Raw genomic sequence first — 15,468 nt, forward strand, 5'->3', positions numbered from 1 at the left:
TATTTCCATGTCTCTGATTGGGCTTTGCTAGGTGATTGCCGTGGTGATGGACATGTTTACAGATGTGGATCTGTTTGCTGATTTGCTGGATGCCACGGCGCGTCACGTCCCCGTCTACATCCTATTGGACGAACAGAACGCCCATCACTTCGTCTCCATGGTGACTAACTGCAAGATCAACCTAGACCTTGTCCATGTGAGTCTCAATGTTTCCCCTGGTTGAACTATTTCAGGCAGGGTGACTCACGTTTCCCCATAGAATCCCATGTTCCTGAAGACATTCTGGGTGTGCAGGAATGGCAGTGGTTAAAATGGTTTGACAAACTCTGCCGACAGTCTTAAAGACAGAATATCAGTGTTTTTGTGTTGACTGGCAACAGGCCACTGCCTCATAGCGGTAATGTTACTGTGCTACGACATGACGTCTGACTGAGTCGGACAAGACCTGCGCCTGGTTACATAAATGTCAACAGAGCGGCTAAACTGGTTGGATTACGCTTAGAACCCACTACAGAATAACACCATTTATTAAAGACATTAAACCTTTGTGACTCTGAATAACTTTTGTGGGTGTGTGTGTGTGTGCTCGTGTGTGTGTGTGTGTATGCGTGCTCGTGTGTATGTGTGTGTGTGTGTATGTGTGCTCGTGTGTGTGTGTGTGTGTGTGTGTGTGTGTGTGTGTGTGTGTGTGTGTGTGTGTGTGTGTGTGTGTGTGTGTGTGTGTGTGTGTGTGTGTGTGTGTGTGTGTGTGTGTGTGTGTGTGTGTGTGTTTTACAGATGATGCGTGTGCGGACTGTGGCGGGGATGACATATTTCTGTCGGACAGGGAAGTCATTTAAAGGACAGGTGAAAGACCGCTTCCTATTGGCTGACTGCAGGGCCGTGCTCAGCGGAAACTACAGGTGAGCATAGAAATATAGAACCCATATCAGATACCTCTTTAGTGTAGAAGCTAACGTGTCATTTCCTGTTTCCTCTAGTTTCATGTGGTCCTATGAGAAGCTGCATCGCTGCATCGCTCATCTCTTCCTGGGAGAACTAGTCACCACCTTTGACGAGGAGTTCCGCATCCTGTTCGCCCAATCACAGCCTCTCACCGTAGACCACGCCCTAGTGCCCGTCTCCTCTGACAGCAGCAGCAGCAGTTACTACGGCAACCAGTTCGGCATGAAGGGGCCCCTTCGACACCCTCGGGGTTTTCAACGACACACACCGGAACTTACGGGCTACCCCTTTGGAGGAGGAGGAGGAGAAACTGAGCGTTCTGCATTCCGTAGGGATGACCTGTTCCGACATGCCATAGAATCCGGAGGAGGACTGAATCTTGGGACGTTTGCAGCGTCTCAGCAGTTCAGGATGCAGCAGTCCTTCCTGGAGCAGGGCCGCTCCATGGTCTCCAGGTGGGATGGTGCACGTAGATGTATTATTTAAAACACAGATTTATTGTCACGGGTTACTAGGTGTGGAAGGTAGGAGTCAGGTCGCAGAGAGCAGAGGGTTCAATAATAGACTATTTATTTTCTCCGGCACAGAAAACGGTCACGCCAAGCACAGGGCACAGAAACACTGACCCGCCAAGCACAGGGCACAGAAACACTGACCCGCCAAGCACAGGGCGCAGAAACACTGACCCGCCCAAGCACAGGGCACAGAAACACTGACCCGCCCAAGCACAGGGCGCAGAAACACTGACCCGCCCAAGCACAGGGCGCAGAAACACTGACCCGCCCAAGCACAGGGCGCAGAAACACTGACCCGCCCAAGCACAGGGCGCAGAAACACTGACCGCCCAAGCACAGGGTGCAGAAACACTGACCGCCCAAGCACAGGGTGCAGAAACACTGACCCGCCCAAGCACAGGGCGCAGAAACACTGACCGCCCAAGCACAGGGTGCAGAAACACTGACCCGCCCAAACACACAAGGCAAAACGATCCGGAGAGAAAATACATCCAACACCGACAGTTAACACAAAATAATCCCGCACAAACCCAAGCGGGTCTAACAGGCTGACATAGACCAGAAATCAAGAAACACTAAAGAAACAGGTGCAACCAATAAGAGGATCGGTGGCGGCTAGTAGGCCGGTGACGACGACCGCCGAGCGCCGCCCAAACAGGCAGGGTAGCCACCCTCGGCGGGAGTCGTGACATTTAATGTAGAACTAGATTTAATGTAGAACTCGATTTAATGTAGAACTCGATTTAATGTAGAACTAGATTTAATGTAGAACTAGATTTAATGTAGAACTCGATTGAATGTAGAACTCGATTTAATGTAGAACTAGATTTAATGTAGAACTCGATTGAATGTAGAACTCGATTTAATGTAGAACTAGATTTAATGTAGAACTAAATTTAATGTAGAACTAGATTTAATGTAGAACTAGATTTAATGTAGAACTCTCTATCACATGAAGGTTACGTCTGCAATTCCCTATATTTCACTGTGAATTGAATAGGATGTCAAAGTTAATTATAAAAGTCTACTTGCACCATCTTCACATTTTGATGCCTTAAAAATTAAATCTAAAAATGTATTCAATGTTATATTTTTCTGCAGCAGTACACAACCTACTCTACATTTTCAAAGTGAATGAAAATGATAGAAAATGTTTCTAATTTAATATTAAAAAGCTAAGATTTCTTGATTGCTTATGTCTTCACACCCAGAGTTCATACTTGGGAAGATTTAATTTCATCTTAATTTAAAATGTTATTTTAAAGAGGTAAAATATGAAAACTGTGCCAGGGGTGTGTAGACTTTCACTAGCGACTGTAACTTAGTATATTAAAGTGTATGTTTGTACTGTTCCCATATCAAAGTGTTTGTATGTGTTCCCGGTGGTCCCAGGCAGATGGAGATAAGTGCCAGTGACTATAAGGGCCAAAGCAACGCAGAGGGAACCCAGGAGAGCTACTCCTCGTCCAGACAATACATGAAGCACAGAGTCATCAACAACCAGGAAGAGACAGAGCAGCACTACCACAGGTACTAGTTAGTTCCTTAGTTAGTTAGTTTGATAGTTAGATCCTTAGTTGGTTTGTTAGTTTGATAGTTAGTTCATTAGTTTGTTTGTTAGTTTGATAGTTAGTTCCTTAGTTAGTTTGATAGTTAGTTTGTTAGTTCCTTAGTTAGTTTGATAGTTAGTTCCTTAGTTAGTTTGTTAGTTAGTTTGATAGTTAGTTCCTTAGTTAGTTCATTAGTTAGTTTGTTAGTTTGATAGTTAGTTCCTTAGTTAGTTCCTTAGTTAGTTCCTTAGTTAGTTCATTAGTTAGTTTTTTAGTTTAATAGTTAGTTCATTAGTTAGTTTTTTAGTTTGATAGTTAGTTCATTAGTTAGTTTGTTAGTTTGATAGTTAGTTCATTAGTTAGTTTGTTAGTTTGATAGTTAGTTCATTAGTTAGTTTGTTAGTTTGATAGTTAGTTCATTAGTTAGTTTGTTAGTTCATTAGTTAGTTTGTTAGTTTGATAGTTAGTTAATTAGTTAGTTTGTTAGTTTGATAGTTAGTTCATTAGTTAGTTTGTTAGTTTGATAGTTAGTTCATTAGTTAGTTTGTTAGTTCATTAGTTAGTTTGTTAGTTTGATAGTTAGTTCATTAGTTAGTTTGTTAGTTTGATAGTTAGTTCCTTAGTTAGTTTGTTAGTTTGATAGTTAGTTCCTTAGTTAGTTTGTTAGTTTGATAGTTAGTTCCTTAGTTAGTTTGTTAGTTTGATAGTTAGTTCATTAGTTAGTTTGTTAGTTTGATAGTTAGTTCATTAGTTAGTTTGTTAGTTTGATAGTTAGTTCATTAGTTAGTTTGATAGTTAGTTCCTTAGTTAGTTTGTTAGTTTGATAGTTAGTTCATTAGTTAGTTTGTTAGTTTGATAGTTAGTTCCTTAGTTAGTTTGTTAGTTTGATAGTTAGTTCATTAGTTAGTTTGTTAGTTTGATAGTTAGTTCATTAGTTAGTTTGATAGTTAGTTCCTTAGTTAGTTTGTTAGTTTGATAGTTAGTTCATTAGTTAGTTTGTTAGTTTGATAGTTAGTTCCTTAGTTAGTTTGTTAGTTTGATAGTTAGTTCATTAGTTAGTTTGTTAGTTTGATAGTTAGTTCATTAGTTAGTTTGATAGTTAGTTTGTTAGTTTGATAGTTAGTTCATTAGTTAGTTTGTTAGTTTGATAGTTAGTTCATTAGTTAGTTTGATAGTTAGTTCCTTAGTTAGTTTGTTAGTTTGATAGTTAGTTCATTAGTTAGTTTGTTAGTTTGATAGTTAGTTCATTAGTTAGTTTGATAGTTTGATAGTTAGTTCATTAGTTAGTTTGATAGTTTGATAGTTAGTTCATTAGTTAGTTTGATAGTTAGTTAGTTCCTTAGTTAGTTTGTTAGTTTGATAGTTAGTTCATTAGTTAGTTTGTTAGTTTGATAGTTAGTTCATTAGTTAGTTTGATAGTTAGTTCCTTAGTTAGTTTGTTAGTTTGATAGTTAGTTCATTAGTTAGTTTGATAGTTAGTTCATTAGTTAGTTTGTTAGTTTGATAGTTAGTTCATTAGTTAGTTTGATAGTTAGTTCCTTAGTTAGTTTGTTAGTTTGATAGTTAGTTCATTAGTTAGTTTGTTAGTTTGATAGTTAGTTCATTAGTTAGTTTGATAGTTAGTTCCTTAGTTAGTTTGTTAGTTTGATAGTTAGTTCATTAGTTAGTTTGTTAGTTTGATAGTTAGTTCATTAGTTAGTTTGATAGTTAGTTCCTTAGTTAGTTTGTTAGTTTGATAGTTAGTTCATTAGTTAGTTTGTTAGTTTGATAGTTAGTTCCTTAGTTAGTTTGTTAGTTTGATAGTTAGTTCATTAGTTTGTTTGTTAGTTTGATAGTTAGTTCATTAGTTAGTTTGTTAATTTGATAGTTAGTTCATTAGTTAGTTTGATAGTTAGTTCCTTAGTTAGTTTGTTAGTTTGATAGTTAGTTCATTAGTTAGTTTGATAGTTAGTTCCTTAGTTAGTTTGTTAGTTTGATAGTTAGTTCATTAGTTAGTTTGATAGTTAGTTCCTTAGTTAGTTTGTTAGTTTGATAGTTAGTTCATTAGTTAGTTTGTTAGTTTGATAGTTAGTTCATTAGTTAGTTTGATAGTTAGTTCCTTAGTTAGTTTGTTAGTTTGATAGTTAGTTCATTAGTTAGTTTGATAGTTAGTTCCTTAGTTAGTTTGTTAGTTTGATAGTTAGTTCCTTAGTTAGTTTGTTAGTTTGATAGTTAGTTCCTTAGTTAGTTTGTTAGTTTGATAGTTAGTTCCTTAGTTAGTTTGTTAGTTTGATAGTTAGTTCCTTAGTTAGTTTGTTAGTTTGATAGTTAGTTCCTTAGTTAGTTTGTTAGTTTGATAGTTAGTTCCTTAGTTAGTTTGTTAGTTTGATAGTTAGTTCATTAGTTAGTTTGATAGTTAGTTCCTTAGTTAGTTTGTTAGTTTGATAGTTAGTTCATTAGTTAGTTTGTTAGTTTGATAGTTAGTTCATTAGTTAGTTTGTTAATTTGATAGTTAGTTCATTAGTTAGTTTGATAGTTAGTTCCTTAGTTAGTTTGTTAGTTTGATAGTTAGTTCATTAGTTAGTTTGATAGTTAGTTCCTTAGTTAGTTTGTTAGTTTGATAGTTAGTTCATTAGTTAGTTTGATAGTTAGTTCCTTAGTTAGTTTGTTAGTTTGATAGTTAGTTCATTAGTTAGTTTGTTAGTTTGATAGTTAGTTTGATAGTTAGTTCCTTAGTTAGTTTGTTAGTTTGATAGTTATTTCATTAGTTAGTTTGATAGTTAGTTCCTTAGTTAGTTTGTTAGTTTGATAGTTAGTTCCTTAGTTAGTTTGTTAGTTTGATAGTTAATTCATTAGTTAGTTTGATAGTTTGATAGTTAGTTCATTAGTTAGTTTGTTAGTTAGTTCCTTAGTTAGTTTGTTAGTTTGTTAGTTTGATAGTTAGTTCCTTAGTTAGTTTGTTAGTTTGATAGTTAGTTCCTTAGTTAGTTTGTTAGTTTGATAGTTAGTTCATTAGTTAGTTTGTTAGTTTGATAGTTAGTTCATTAGTTAGTTTGATAGTTAGTTCCTTAGTTAGTTTGTTAGTTTGATAGTTAGTTCATTAGTTAGTTTGTTAGTTTGATAGTTAGTTCATTAGTTAGTTTGTTAATTTGATAGTTAGTTCATTAGTTAGTTTGATAGTTAGTTCCTTAGTTAGTTTGTTAGTTTGATAGTTAGTTCATTAGTTAGTTTGATAGTTAGTTCCTTAGTTAGTTTGTTAGTTTGATAGTTAGTTCATTAGTTAGTTTGATAGTTAGTTCCTTAGTTAGTTTGTTAGTTTGATAGTTAGTTCCTTAGTTAGTTTGTTAGTTTGATAGTTAGTTCATTAGTTAGTTTGATAGTTAGTTCCTTAGTTAGTTTGTTAGTTTGATAGTTAGTTCCTTAGTTAGTTTGTTAGTTTGATAGTTAGTTCATTAGTTAGTTTGATAGTTAGTTCCTTAGTTAGTTTGTTAGTTTGATAGTTAGTTCATTAGTTAGTTTGTTAGTTTGATAGTTAGTTCATTAGTTAGTTTGTTAGCTTGATAGTTAGTTCATTAGTTAGTTTGTTAGTTTGATAGTTAGTTCATTAGTTAGTTTGTTAGTTTGATAGTTAGTTCATTAGTTAGTTTGATAGTTAGTTCCTTAGTTAGTTTGTTAGTTTGATAGTTAGTTCATTAGTTAGTTTGATAGTTAGTTCATTAGTTAGTTTGATAGTTAGTTCCTTAGTTAGTTTGTTAGTTTGATAGTTAGTTCCTTAGTTAGTTTGTTAGTTTGATAGTTAGTTCATTAGTTAGTTTGATAGTTAGTTCCTTAGTTAGTTTGTTAGTTTGATAGTTAGTTCCTTAGTTAGTTTGTTAGTTTGATAGTTAGTTCATTAGTTAGTTTGATAGTTAGTTCCTTAGTTAGTTTGTTAGTTTGATAGTTAGTTCATTAGTTAGTTTGTTAGTTTGATAGTTAGTTCATTAGTTAGTTTGTTAGTTTGATAGTTAGTTCATTAGTTAGTTTGTTAGTTTGATAGTTAGTTCATTAGTTAGTTTGATAGTTAGTTCATTAGTTAGTTTGTTAGTTTGATAGTTAGTTCATTAGTTAGTTTGATAGTTAGTTCCTTAGTTAGTTTGTTAGTTTGATAGTTAGTTCATTAGTTAGTTTGATAGTTAGTTCCTTAGTTAGTTTGTTAGTTTGATAGTTAGTTCCTTAGTTAGTTTGTTAGTTTGATAGTTAGTTCCTTAGTTAGTTTGTTAGTTTGATAGTTAGTTCCTTAGTTAGTTTGTTAGTTTGATAGTTAGTTCCTTAGTTAGTTAGTTTGATAGTTAGTTCCTTAGTTAGTTTGTTAGTTTGATAGTTAGTTCCTTAGTTAGTTTGTTAGTTTGATAGTTAGTTCATTAGTTAGTTTGATAGTTAGTTCCTTAGTTAGTTTGTTAGTTTGATAGTTAGTTCATTAGTTAGTTTGTTAGTTTGATAGTTAGTTCATTAGTTAGTTTGTTAATTTGATAGTTAGTTCATTAGTTAGTTTGATAGTTAGTTCCTTAGTTAGTTTGTTAGTTTGATAGTTAGTTCATTAGTTAGTTTGATAGTTAGTTCCTTAGTTAGTTTGTTAGTTTGATAGTTAGTTCATTAGTTAGTTTGATAGTTAGTTCCTTAGTTAGTTTGTTAGTTTGATAGTTAGTTCATTAGTTAGTTTGTTAGTTTGATAGTTAGTTTGATAGTTAGTTCCTTAGTTAGTTTGTTAGTTTGATAGTTAGTTCATTAGTTAGTTTGATAGTTAGTTCCTTAGTTAGTTTGTTAGTTTGATAGTTAGTTCCTTAGTTAGTTTGTTAGTTTGATAGTTAATTCATTAGTTAGTTTGATAGTTTGATAGTTAGTTCATTAGTTAGTTTGTTAGTTAGTTCCTTAGTTAGTTTGTTAGTTTGTTAGTTTGATAGTTAGTTCCTTAGTTAGTTTGTTAGTTTGATAGTTAGTTCCTTAGTTAGTTTGTTAGTTTGATAGTTAGTTCATTAGTTAGTTTGTTAGTTTGATAGTTAGTTCATTAGTTAGTTTGATAGTTAGTTCCTTAGTTAGTTTGTTAGTTTGATAGTTAGTTCATTAGTTAGTTTGTTAGTTTGATAGTTAGTTCATTAGTTAGTTTGTTAATTTGATAGTTAGTTCATTAGTTAGTTTGATAGTTAGTTCCTTAGTTAGTTTGTTAGTTTGATAGTTAGTTCATTAGTTAGTTTGATAGTTAGTTCCTTAGTTAGTTTGTTAGTTTGATAGTTAGTTCATTAGTTAGTTTGATAGTTAGTTCCTTAGTTAGTTTGTTAGTTTGATAGTTAGTTCCTTAGTTAGTTTGTTAGTTTGATAGTTAGTTCATTAGTTAGTTTGATAGTTAGTTCCTTAGTTAGTTTGTTAGTTTGATAGTTAGTTCCTTAGTTAGTTTGTTAGTTTGATAGTTAGTTCATTAGTTAGTTTGATAGTTAGTTCCTTAGTTAGTTTGTTAGTTTGATAGTTAGTTCATTAGTTAGTTTGTTAGTTTGATAGTTAGTTCATTAGTTAGTTTGTTAGTTTGATAGTTAGTTCATTAGTTAGTTTGTTAGTTTGATAGTTAGTTCATTAGTTAGTTTGTTAGTTTGATAGTTAGTTCATTAGTTAGTTTGATAGTTAGTTCCTTAGTTAGTTTGATAGTTAGTTCATTAGTTAGTTTGATAGTTAGTTCATTAGTTAGTTTGATAGTTAGTTCCTTAGTTAGTTTGTTAGTTTGATAGTTAGTTCCTTAGTTAGTTTGTTAGTTTGATAGTTAGTTCATTAGTTAGTTTGATAGTTAGTTCCTTAGTTAGTTTGTTAGTTTGATAGTTAGTTCCTTAGTTAGTTTGTTAGTTTGATAGTTAGTTCATTAGTTAGTTTGATAGTTAGTTCCTTAGTTAGTTCATTAGTTAGTTTGATAGTTAGTTCCTTAGTTAGTTTGTTAGTTTGATAGTTAGTTCATTAGTTAGTTTGTTAGTTTGATAGTTAGTTCATTAGTTAGTTTGTTAGTTTGATAGTTAGTTCATTAGTTAGTTTGATAGTTAGTTAGTTTGTTTATGTTGTCTTTGTCAGTTTGAATAAATATTGTGATCAAATCAGGCAAAACTCTGGCCCTATTTATAATCTGTCACATGTAAATCATGATATAATCTTTAATAAAATAATCTGATATGTAAAGCATGTTGGGTAATGATGATGATGATTTATGACTATTTCTGTATTCCAGGGAGCAGAGCCAGTCCAGCCACTACTACCAGGGTGGTGAGGGACCTGGGTTAATGCCGGGGCTGGGCTCAGGGCTGGGCTCAGGGCTGGGCTCAGGGCTAGGCTCAGGGCTGGGAGGACATGGGTCAGGCCATGGACACTACAACAGGCTGAGGAACAGACCAGCGCTGGACCAGTACTCTGACTCAGGCTACCCTCATGAGGAACCTCCTGGTCCAGAGGACTACGGCAGAGACTACCTCTCCTCTCAGGACCTGAAACACAACCCGGGACCACCACCGGCAGGCGGGAGGTATGTGGTATGGAGGGTCCACTGGACTGAAGAATGATAACTCATGTTTCTTCACTGTTGAATGCAGTTAAATAACCACTACAGTTATTGATGAAGTGTTTAATGACACACACAGAGTTTAGGTCAAAATGTTGTCTCAACCATATCAGAAGAAATGTGGCTAAACTAAAGTAACCCCCTCTCACCTCTCCAGGTACGGAGGTGGCAGCGACCACAAGAGGCCGACGGTGGGCCAGCCCTACGTCTGCCAGTCCTCCCCCACCCATCCCAACCCCCCAGAGAAGCAGCTGTTCCCAGTCCCAGCAGTGGCAGACCAGGACCCCAAAGCCAGACAGGGCCTCCGCAGCTGGAGGATCAACTCTTACCTCAGCACCTACGAAGACACAGGAGAGGAGGGGCTGCCACAACCTCTGGGCCCTGATGCTTTCCAAGACCCAGAGGCTGAGGGGAACCCATACGCCAGTGAGGGGTCTGTATCCCGCTTTGAAGCGAGAGAGCCTCCGAATGTCCCCTCCAAGCCTAGACCGGATATCCGACCGCCACGGTACGGCAAGCCCTTCGTGCCCGAGAGCACGAGAAAGGACGGGGCCGATAGCAGGAACATAGAACGGGAGAGAGCGAGAGAGAAAGACCGAGAGAGGGAGGTGGGGGGGAGGGAGGTTGGGGTGGATGTGGAAATGACATCGTCGAGGGAGGCTTCGGGAGAGGTTGTGCTCTCCAAACACGAGTCGTTCCGGACACGGATCAACCCGATGCTCCAGAGAAGCTCCCGGCTGCGCTCCTCCCTCATCTTCTCCTCCTCCAAGACGGAGACCCACCTGGGAGGCCTGGGCATGAAGGTCTTTATTACCTTTCAAATCATCTCTTGATTGTTTTTATTTCATTTGTATTGTATGTTTTTTTTATTTTTCTTGCACATTGTATCGCTACCTTGCATAAAATGTATGTGCCATGAAAAATAAAGCTTGATTTGATTTGCTGCAGGTGGCCAATGAGGAGGATGAAGAATCCAACATGCTACGCACCACCTCCATCGTCCAACAGATCCTGGAGAAGAGATTTTCCCGGGAACCATTCGAGTGGCGGAAGAAGGCAGAGGAGAACGAGAGAGAGAAGAAGAAGAAAGACGAAGAGAAAGAGGTTGTGTTGAAAGAGGAGGCTATGCCCCCCATGGTTGCCCCAGCATCGATAGAGCCCCCCCAGCCGTTGAACATGAATGACCCTGCCAATAGACTGCAGTACTTCAAGGAGCTGGCTGCTAAGAGAAACGCATCCAAAGAGGCCGCGATGAAAGGACCACTTCAGAAGACACCAGACCTCTCAAACACTACTTCTTCCACCACCTCCTCCTCCATCACCACCTCTTCCCCCTCCTCCTCCTCTACCACCACCTCTTCCCCCACCACCTCCTCCTCCTCTACCACCACCTCCTCCTCCACCACCACTTCGTCCAACACCACTTCGTCAACCACCACCACTTCCTCCACCCCCAACCCTTCCCCAACCACCATCTCAGCCCCCAAAGTCCCCTCTTTCTCTGTGATTGCTCCAGAGCCTGCCCCGATGAAACCACAAGTCCCAGCCACACTAGAGCGAACACGCAAACTGTCCATCACCTCAAGATTCAAAACCTTTGAGCCTTCTTCTACCACAGTCCAGAGGAAAGACAGCAGCTCGGAGTCACAGAGGAAAGACAGCAGCTCAGAGTCACAGAGGAAAGACAGCAGCTCGGAGTCACAGAGGAAAGACAGCAGCTCGGAGTCACAGAGGAAAGACAGCAGCTCGGAGTCACAGAGGAAAGACAGTAGCTCGGAGTCACAGAGGAAAGACAAGGAGCCCAGTAAGATTCTGAAGCCTTTCTCTTCTCTGAAGCCGTTCAAGAGCTCCAACCCTCGCCGCGTCTCCTGCGATGAGGAAACACTAACAACAGATGCCACGGACGCGGAAAAGAGCGAGCTGAAGAAATCTCGCTCCCAAAGCTTGTCCAGTATGTCTCGCGCTGAGTCCAAGGAGGGAAAGAACCTGGGCTCCAGCACCTCCCTCAACACCCTGGGAGGGGAGGGCAAGGTCGACACCAAGCCCCTGGACTTCCTGAAGAAGCAGACCCAGAAACTCAAAGGTGTGTTGTGTTGTACTGTCCATCTGTCCGTCCGTCCGTCTTTGTGTCTGTCTTTGTGTCTGTCTTTGTGTCTGTCTTTGTGTCTGTCTTTGTGTCTGTCTGTCTTTGTGTCTGTCTGTCTTTGTGTCTGTCTGTCTTTGTGTCTGTCTGTCTGTCTGTCGGTCGGTCTGGTCTTGTCTAGTATCTTTTATTTTTTAATTGCTGTGCTCATGATCTATAAAACAAATTCCCTTTGGAGCAATTAAGATTTGAATGTATTAATTAGTACATTTGTTCATTCGTTCATTCTTTAATCCAAAGGCTTCCTGGGACCCAAGGACAAGAAGAGCTCCGGGGGTGTGACATCGGCGTCCAGCGGAGACAACAAGACGATGAGAACTGTGGTGGAGAGCTCCGAGGAGCCTGGGGCCGCGGCTTCACGCCTAGGCTCCTCTTCTACTGCCGACGCTAAAGCCACAGACTACGTCACTTCCTCAGACAATCACAAAATGACAGGTCCGTCTCGATACCAGACCTCCAGCGGCTCGGTTCTGTTCAGTAGCAACCTGAGAGATGACACCAAGGTCATCCTGGAACAGATTTCTGCCAACAGCCAGAAAAACCGTCTGGAGAGAGGAGGAGGAGGAGGAGGAGGCGGAGGAGAGGAGGCCGGAGGGGAGAAGGGGGTAGACATGGCAGGAGAGAAAGGAGGGTTGGAGAGGAATCCGTTGCTTGGGAGGAACCGCTTCCTAAGGCCCCAGGGCAACCCTCAGGAGAGAGACAGCCTGCTGAAGAGGATGGAGAGCATGAGGAAGGAGAAGAAGGTCTACAGCCGTTTTGAGGTACTCTACTGTAGTAGACAGGAGGTCTGAATGAAGGAAGAGGAGAGGAGGGGAGAGGGAGGCGATAGGGAGTTTAGAGGTGTTGAGTTGAGGAGTTGATGTTGCTATTGAAAGATGTTACACAACATTTATTTGTATTGTTTTACAGATAGTTTGATAAGGATTTGCAGAAGGGGGAGGATGAGAGGTTGGGGTGAGGAAGGGAAAGGGGGAGGATGAGAGGTTGGGGTGGAGTGGGGTGAGGAAGGGAAAGGGGGAGGATGAGAGGTTGGGGTGGAGTGGGGTGAGGAAGGGAAAGGGGGAGGATGAGAGGTTGGGGTGAGGAAGGGAAAGGGGAGGATGAGAGGTTGGGGTGAGGAAGGGAAAGGGGGAGGATGAGAGGTTGGGGTGAGGAAGGGAAAGGGGGAGGATGAGAGGTTGGGGTGGAGTGGGGTGAGGAAGGGAAAGGGGGAGGATGAGAGAGTGGGGTGAGGAAGGGAAAGGGGGAGGATGAGAGAGTGGGGTGAGGAAGGGAAAGGGGGAGGATGAGAGAGTGGGGTGAGGAAGGGAAAGGGGGAGGATGAGAGAGTGGGGTGAGGGGAAGGGGGAGGATGAGAGAGTGGGGGTGAGGAAGGGAAAGGGGGAGGATGAGAGAGTGGGGTGAGGAAGGGAAAGGGGGAGGATGAGAGAGTGGGGTGAGGAAGGGAAAGGGGGAGGATGAGAGAGTGGGTGAGGAAGGGAAAGGGGGAGGATGAGAGAGGGGGTGAGGAAGGGAAAAGGGAGGATGAGAGAGTGGGGTGAGGAAGGGAAAGGGGGAGGATGAGAGAGTGGGGTGAGGAAGGGAAAGGGGGAGGATGAGAGAGTGGGGTGAGGAAGGGAAAGGGGAGGATGAGAGAGTGGGGTGAGGAAGGGAAAGGGGGAGGATGAGAGAGTGGGGTGAGGAAGGGAAAGGGGGAGGATGAGAGAGTGGGGTGAGGAAGGGAAAGGGGGAGGATGAGAGAGTGGGGTGAGGAAGGGAAAGGGGGAGGATGAGAGAGTGGGGTGAGGAAGGGAAAGGGGGAGGATGAGAGAGTGGGGTGAGGAAGGGAAAGGGGGAGGATGAGAGAATGGGGTGAGGAAGGGAAAGGGGGAGGATGAGAGGTTGGGGTGGAGTGGGGTGAGGAAGGGAAAGGGGGAGGATGAGAGAGGGGGATGAGGGAGGGGGTGGAGGGGGATGAGGAAGGGGGATGAGAGAGGGGTGGATGAAAATGAGGAGGGGAAAGGAGGAGGATGAGGAGTGGGGTGAGGAAGGGAAAGGGGAGGATGAGAGAGTGGGGTGAGGAAGGGAAAGGGGAGGATGAGAGAGTAGGGTGAGGAAGGGAAAGGGGAGGATGAGAGAGTGGGGTGAGGAAGGGAAAGGGGGAGGATGAGAGAGTGGGGTGAGGAAGGGAAAGGGGAGGATGAGAGAGTGGGGTGAGGAAGGGAAAGGGGGAGGATGAGAGAGTGGGGTGAGGAAGGGAAAGGGGGAGGATGAGAGAGTGGGGTGAGGAAGGGAAAGGAGGAGGATGAGAGAGTGGGGTGAGGAAGGGAAAGGGGGAGGATGAGAGAGTGGGGTGAGGAAGGGAAAGGGGGAGGATGAGAGAGTGGGGTGAGGAAGGGAAAGGGGGAGGATGAGAGAGTGGGGTGAGGAAGGGAAAGGGGGAGGATGAGAGAGTCGAGTGAGGAAGGGAAAGGGGGAGGATGAGAGAGTGGGGTGAGGAAGGGAAAGGGGAGGATGAGAGAGGGAGTCAAATTGTATTCCACTCACTGTTGTTCCTATTGTTCTGCAGATGGGGAATAACCTGGGATAACTAAAGATGGCCGAGGAAGCTATTGACTGGAAGCTTAGTGTGCGAGGAGGAGGAGGAGGGCTCACAAACACACACACCATTCCCAGTTCACCAACATATGTGGCAAACGCATCATCAGAACCTCCGAGAGAGAGAGAGAGAGAGAGAGAGAGAGAGAGAGAGAGAGAGAGAGAGAGAGAGAGAGAGAGAGAGAGAGAGAGAGAGAAAGAGAGAACACAAAACACAACAACAGTAGATAGCTTTGTCATCAGACTGCAGTCTCCCTGGATACAGTCAGACACAGTTCTAAATCTTTTTTAAAAACGGACTACAAAAAACACGAGTTGAAACTGTACCCATGTGTGTGCCAAAGCTGCTCTTCTCTGGTTGGTTATGTTGCCTTATAAGGACTCTATGGGACAACTCTTCACTAATTCACTACAACCCTTCATCAAACACCTGGAGTGAGAGAGAGAGTGTTCATTTTTTACTGCAAGAAAGCAACTGAAAACATGCCCAGCCATAAACCATGCCTGTACAGACCTGCAAACTCCCAGTGTGTGTGTGTGTGTGTGTAAACTGGTAATGCTGAAAGTATGTCTGTGGGTTTACACAGCGCCACGTCACTCACCAAACTCAGCACTATTATTAACCCGTCTCTGAAGTAAAGACAGTGGAGAGAGAGAGGGGGGGAGACAGAGAGAGAGGGAGAGGGGGAAAGAGAGAGGGGGGAGAGAGAGGGGGAGAGGGGGGGAGACAGAGAGAGAGACAGAGAGGGAGAGGGTGAGAGAGAGAGAGAAGGGAAGAGAGGGAAAATACAGATTGAAGGAGCTGGAACAAGACAGACCGACAGTCAATAAGAAAGAGAGAGAGAGGTCTTTACAAAAAGTATTTTATTAATTAATCAGCAGTACTTTAGATGACAAGTTGACATTGAGACTGTTTTGTTTCAGCCCTGTGTGAATACAGGTTCCTTGAAAACATGCATCCTTCAGTTCCTTTACTTCCTGGTCTGACCTTAGAGAGTTGGATTGGGTCTGGCCTTAGAGGGTTGGATTGGGTCTGGCCTTAGAGAGTTGGATTGGGTCTGGCCTTAGAGGGTTGGATTGGGTCTGGCCTTAGAGGGTTGGATTGGGTCTGGCCTTAGAGAGTTGGATTGGGTCTGGCCTTAGAGGGTTGGATTGGGTCTGGCCTTAGAGAGTTGGATTGGGTCTGGCCTT

At 41.3% G+C, this 15,468-nt stretch overlaps 1 protein-coding gene across 1 annotated transcript in view; it reads left to right on the forward strand.

The window, feature by feature from the left end:
• Positions 1–14,482, forward strand: part of LOC124043168 (protein FAM83H-like) — a 48,539-nt gene extending 34,057 nt beyond the window's left edge. Inside the window, exons 5-13 of the mRNA XM_046361427.1 lie at positions 32–196; positions 778–902; positions 981–1,400; positions 2,853–2,990; positions 9,231–9,521; positions 9,715–10,360; positions 10,506–11,640; positions 11,941–12,461; positions 14,249–14,482. Of these exons, the coding sequence (XP_046217383.1) occupies positions 32–196; positions 778–902; positions 981–1,400; positions 2,853–2,990; positions 9,231–9,521; positions 9,715–10,360; positions 10,506–11,640; positions 11,941–12,461; positions 14,249–14,269 (3,462 nt within the window). The 3' untranslated portion in view covers positions 14,270–14,482. The remainder of the gene's footprint in view (positions 1–31; positions 197–777; positions 903–980; positions 1,401–2,852; positions 2,991–9,230; positions 9,522–9,714; positions 10,361–10,505; positions 11,641–11,940; positions 12,462–14,248) is intronic.
• The last annotated feature ends 986 nt before the right edge of the window (positions 14,483–15,468 follow it).

Source organism: Oncorhynchus gorbuscha, linkage group LG09, assembly GCF_021184085.1.
Source record: "Oncorhynchus gorbuscha isolate QuinsamMale2020 ecotype Even-year linkage group LG09, OgorEven_v1.0, whole genome shotgun sequence".
NCBI classification, from domain to species: domain Eukaryota; kingdom Metazoa; phylum Chordata; class Actinopteri; order Salmoniformes; family Salmonidae; genus Oncorhynchus; species Oncorhynchus gorbuscha.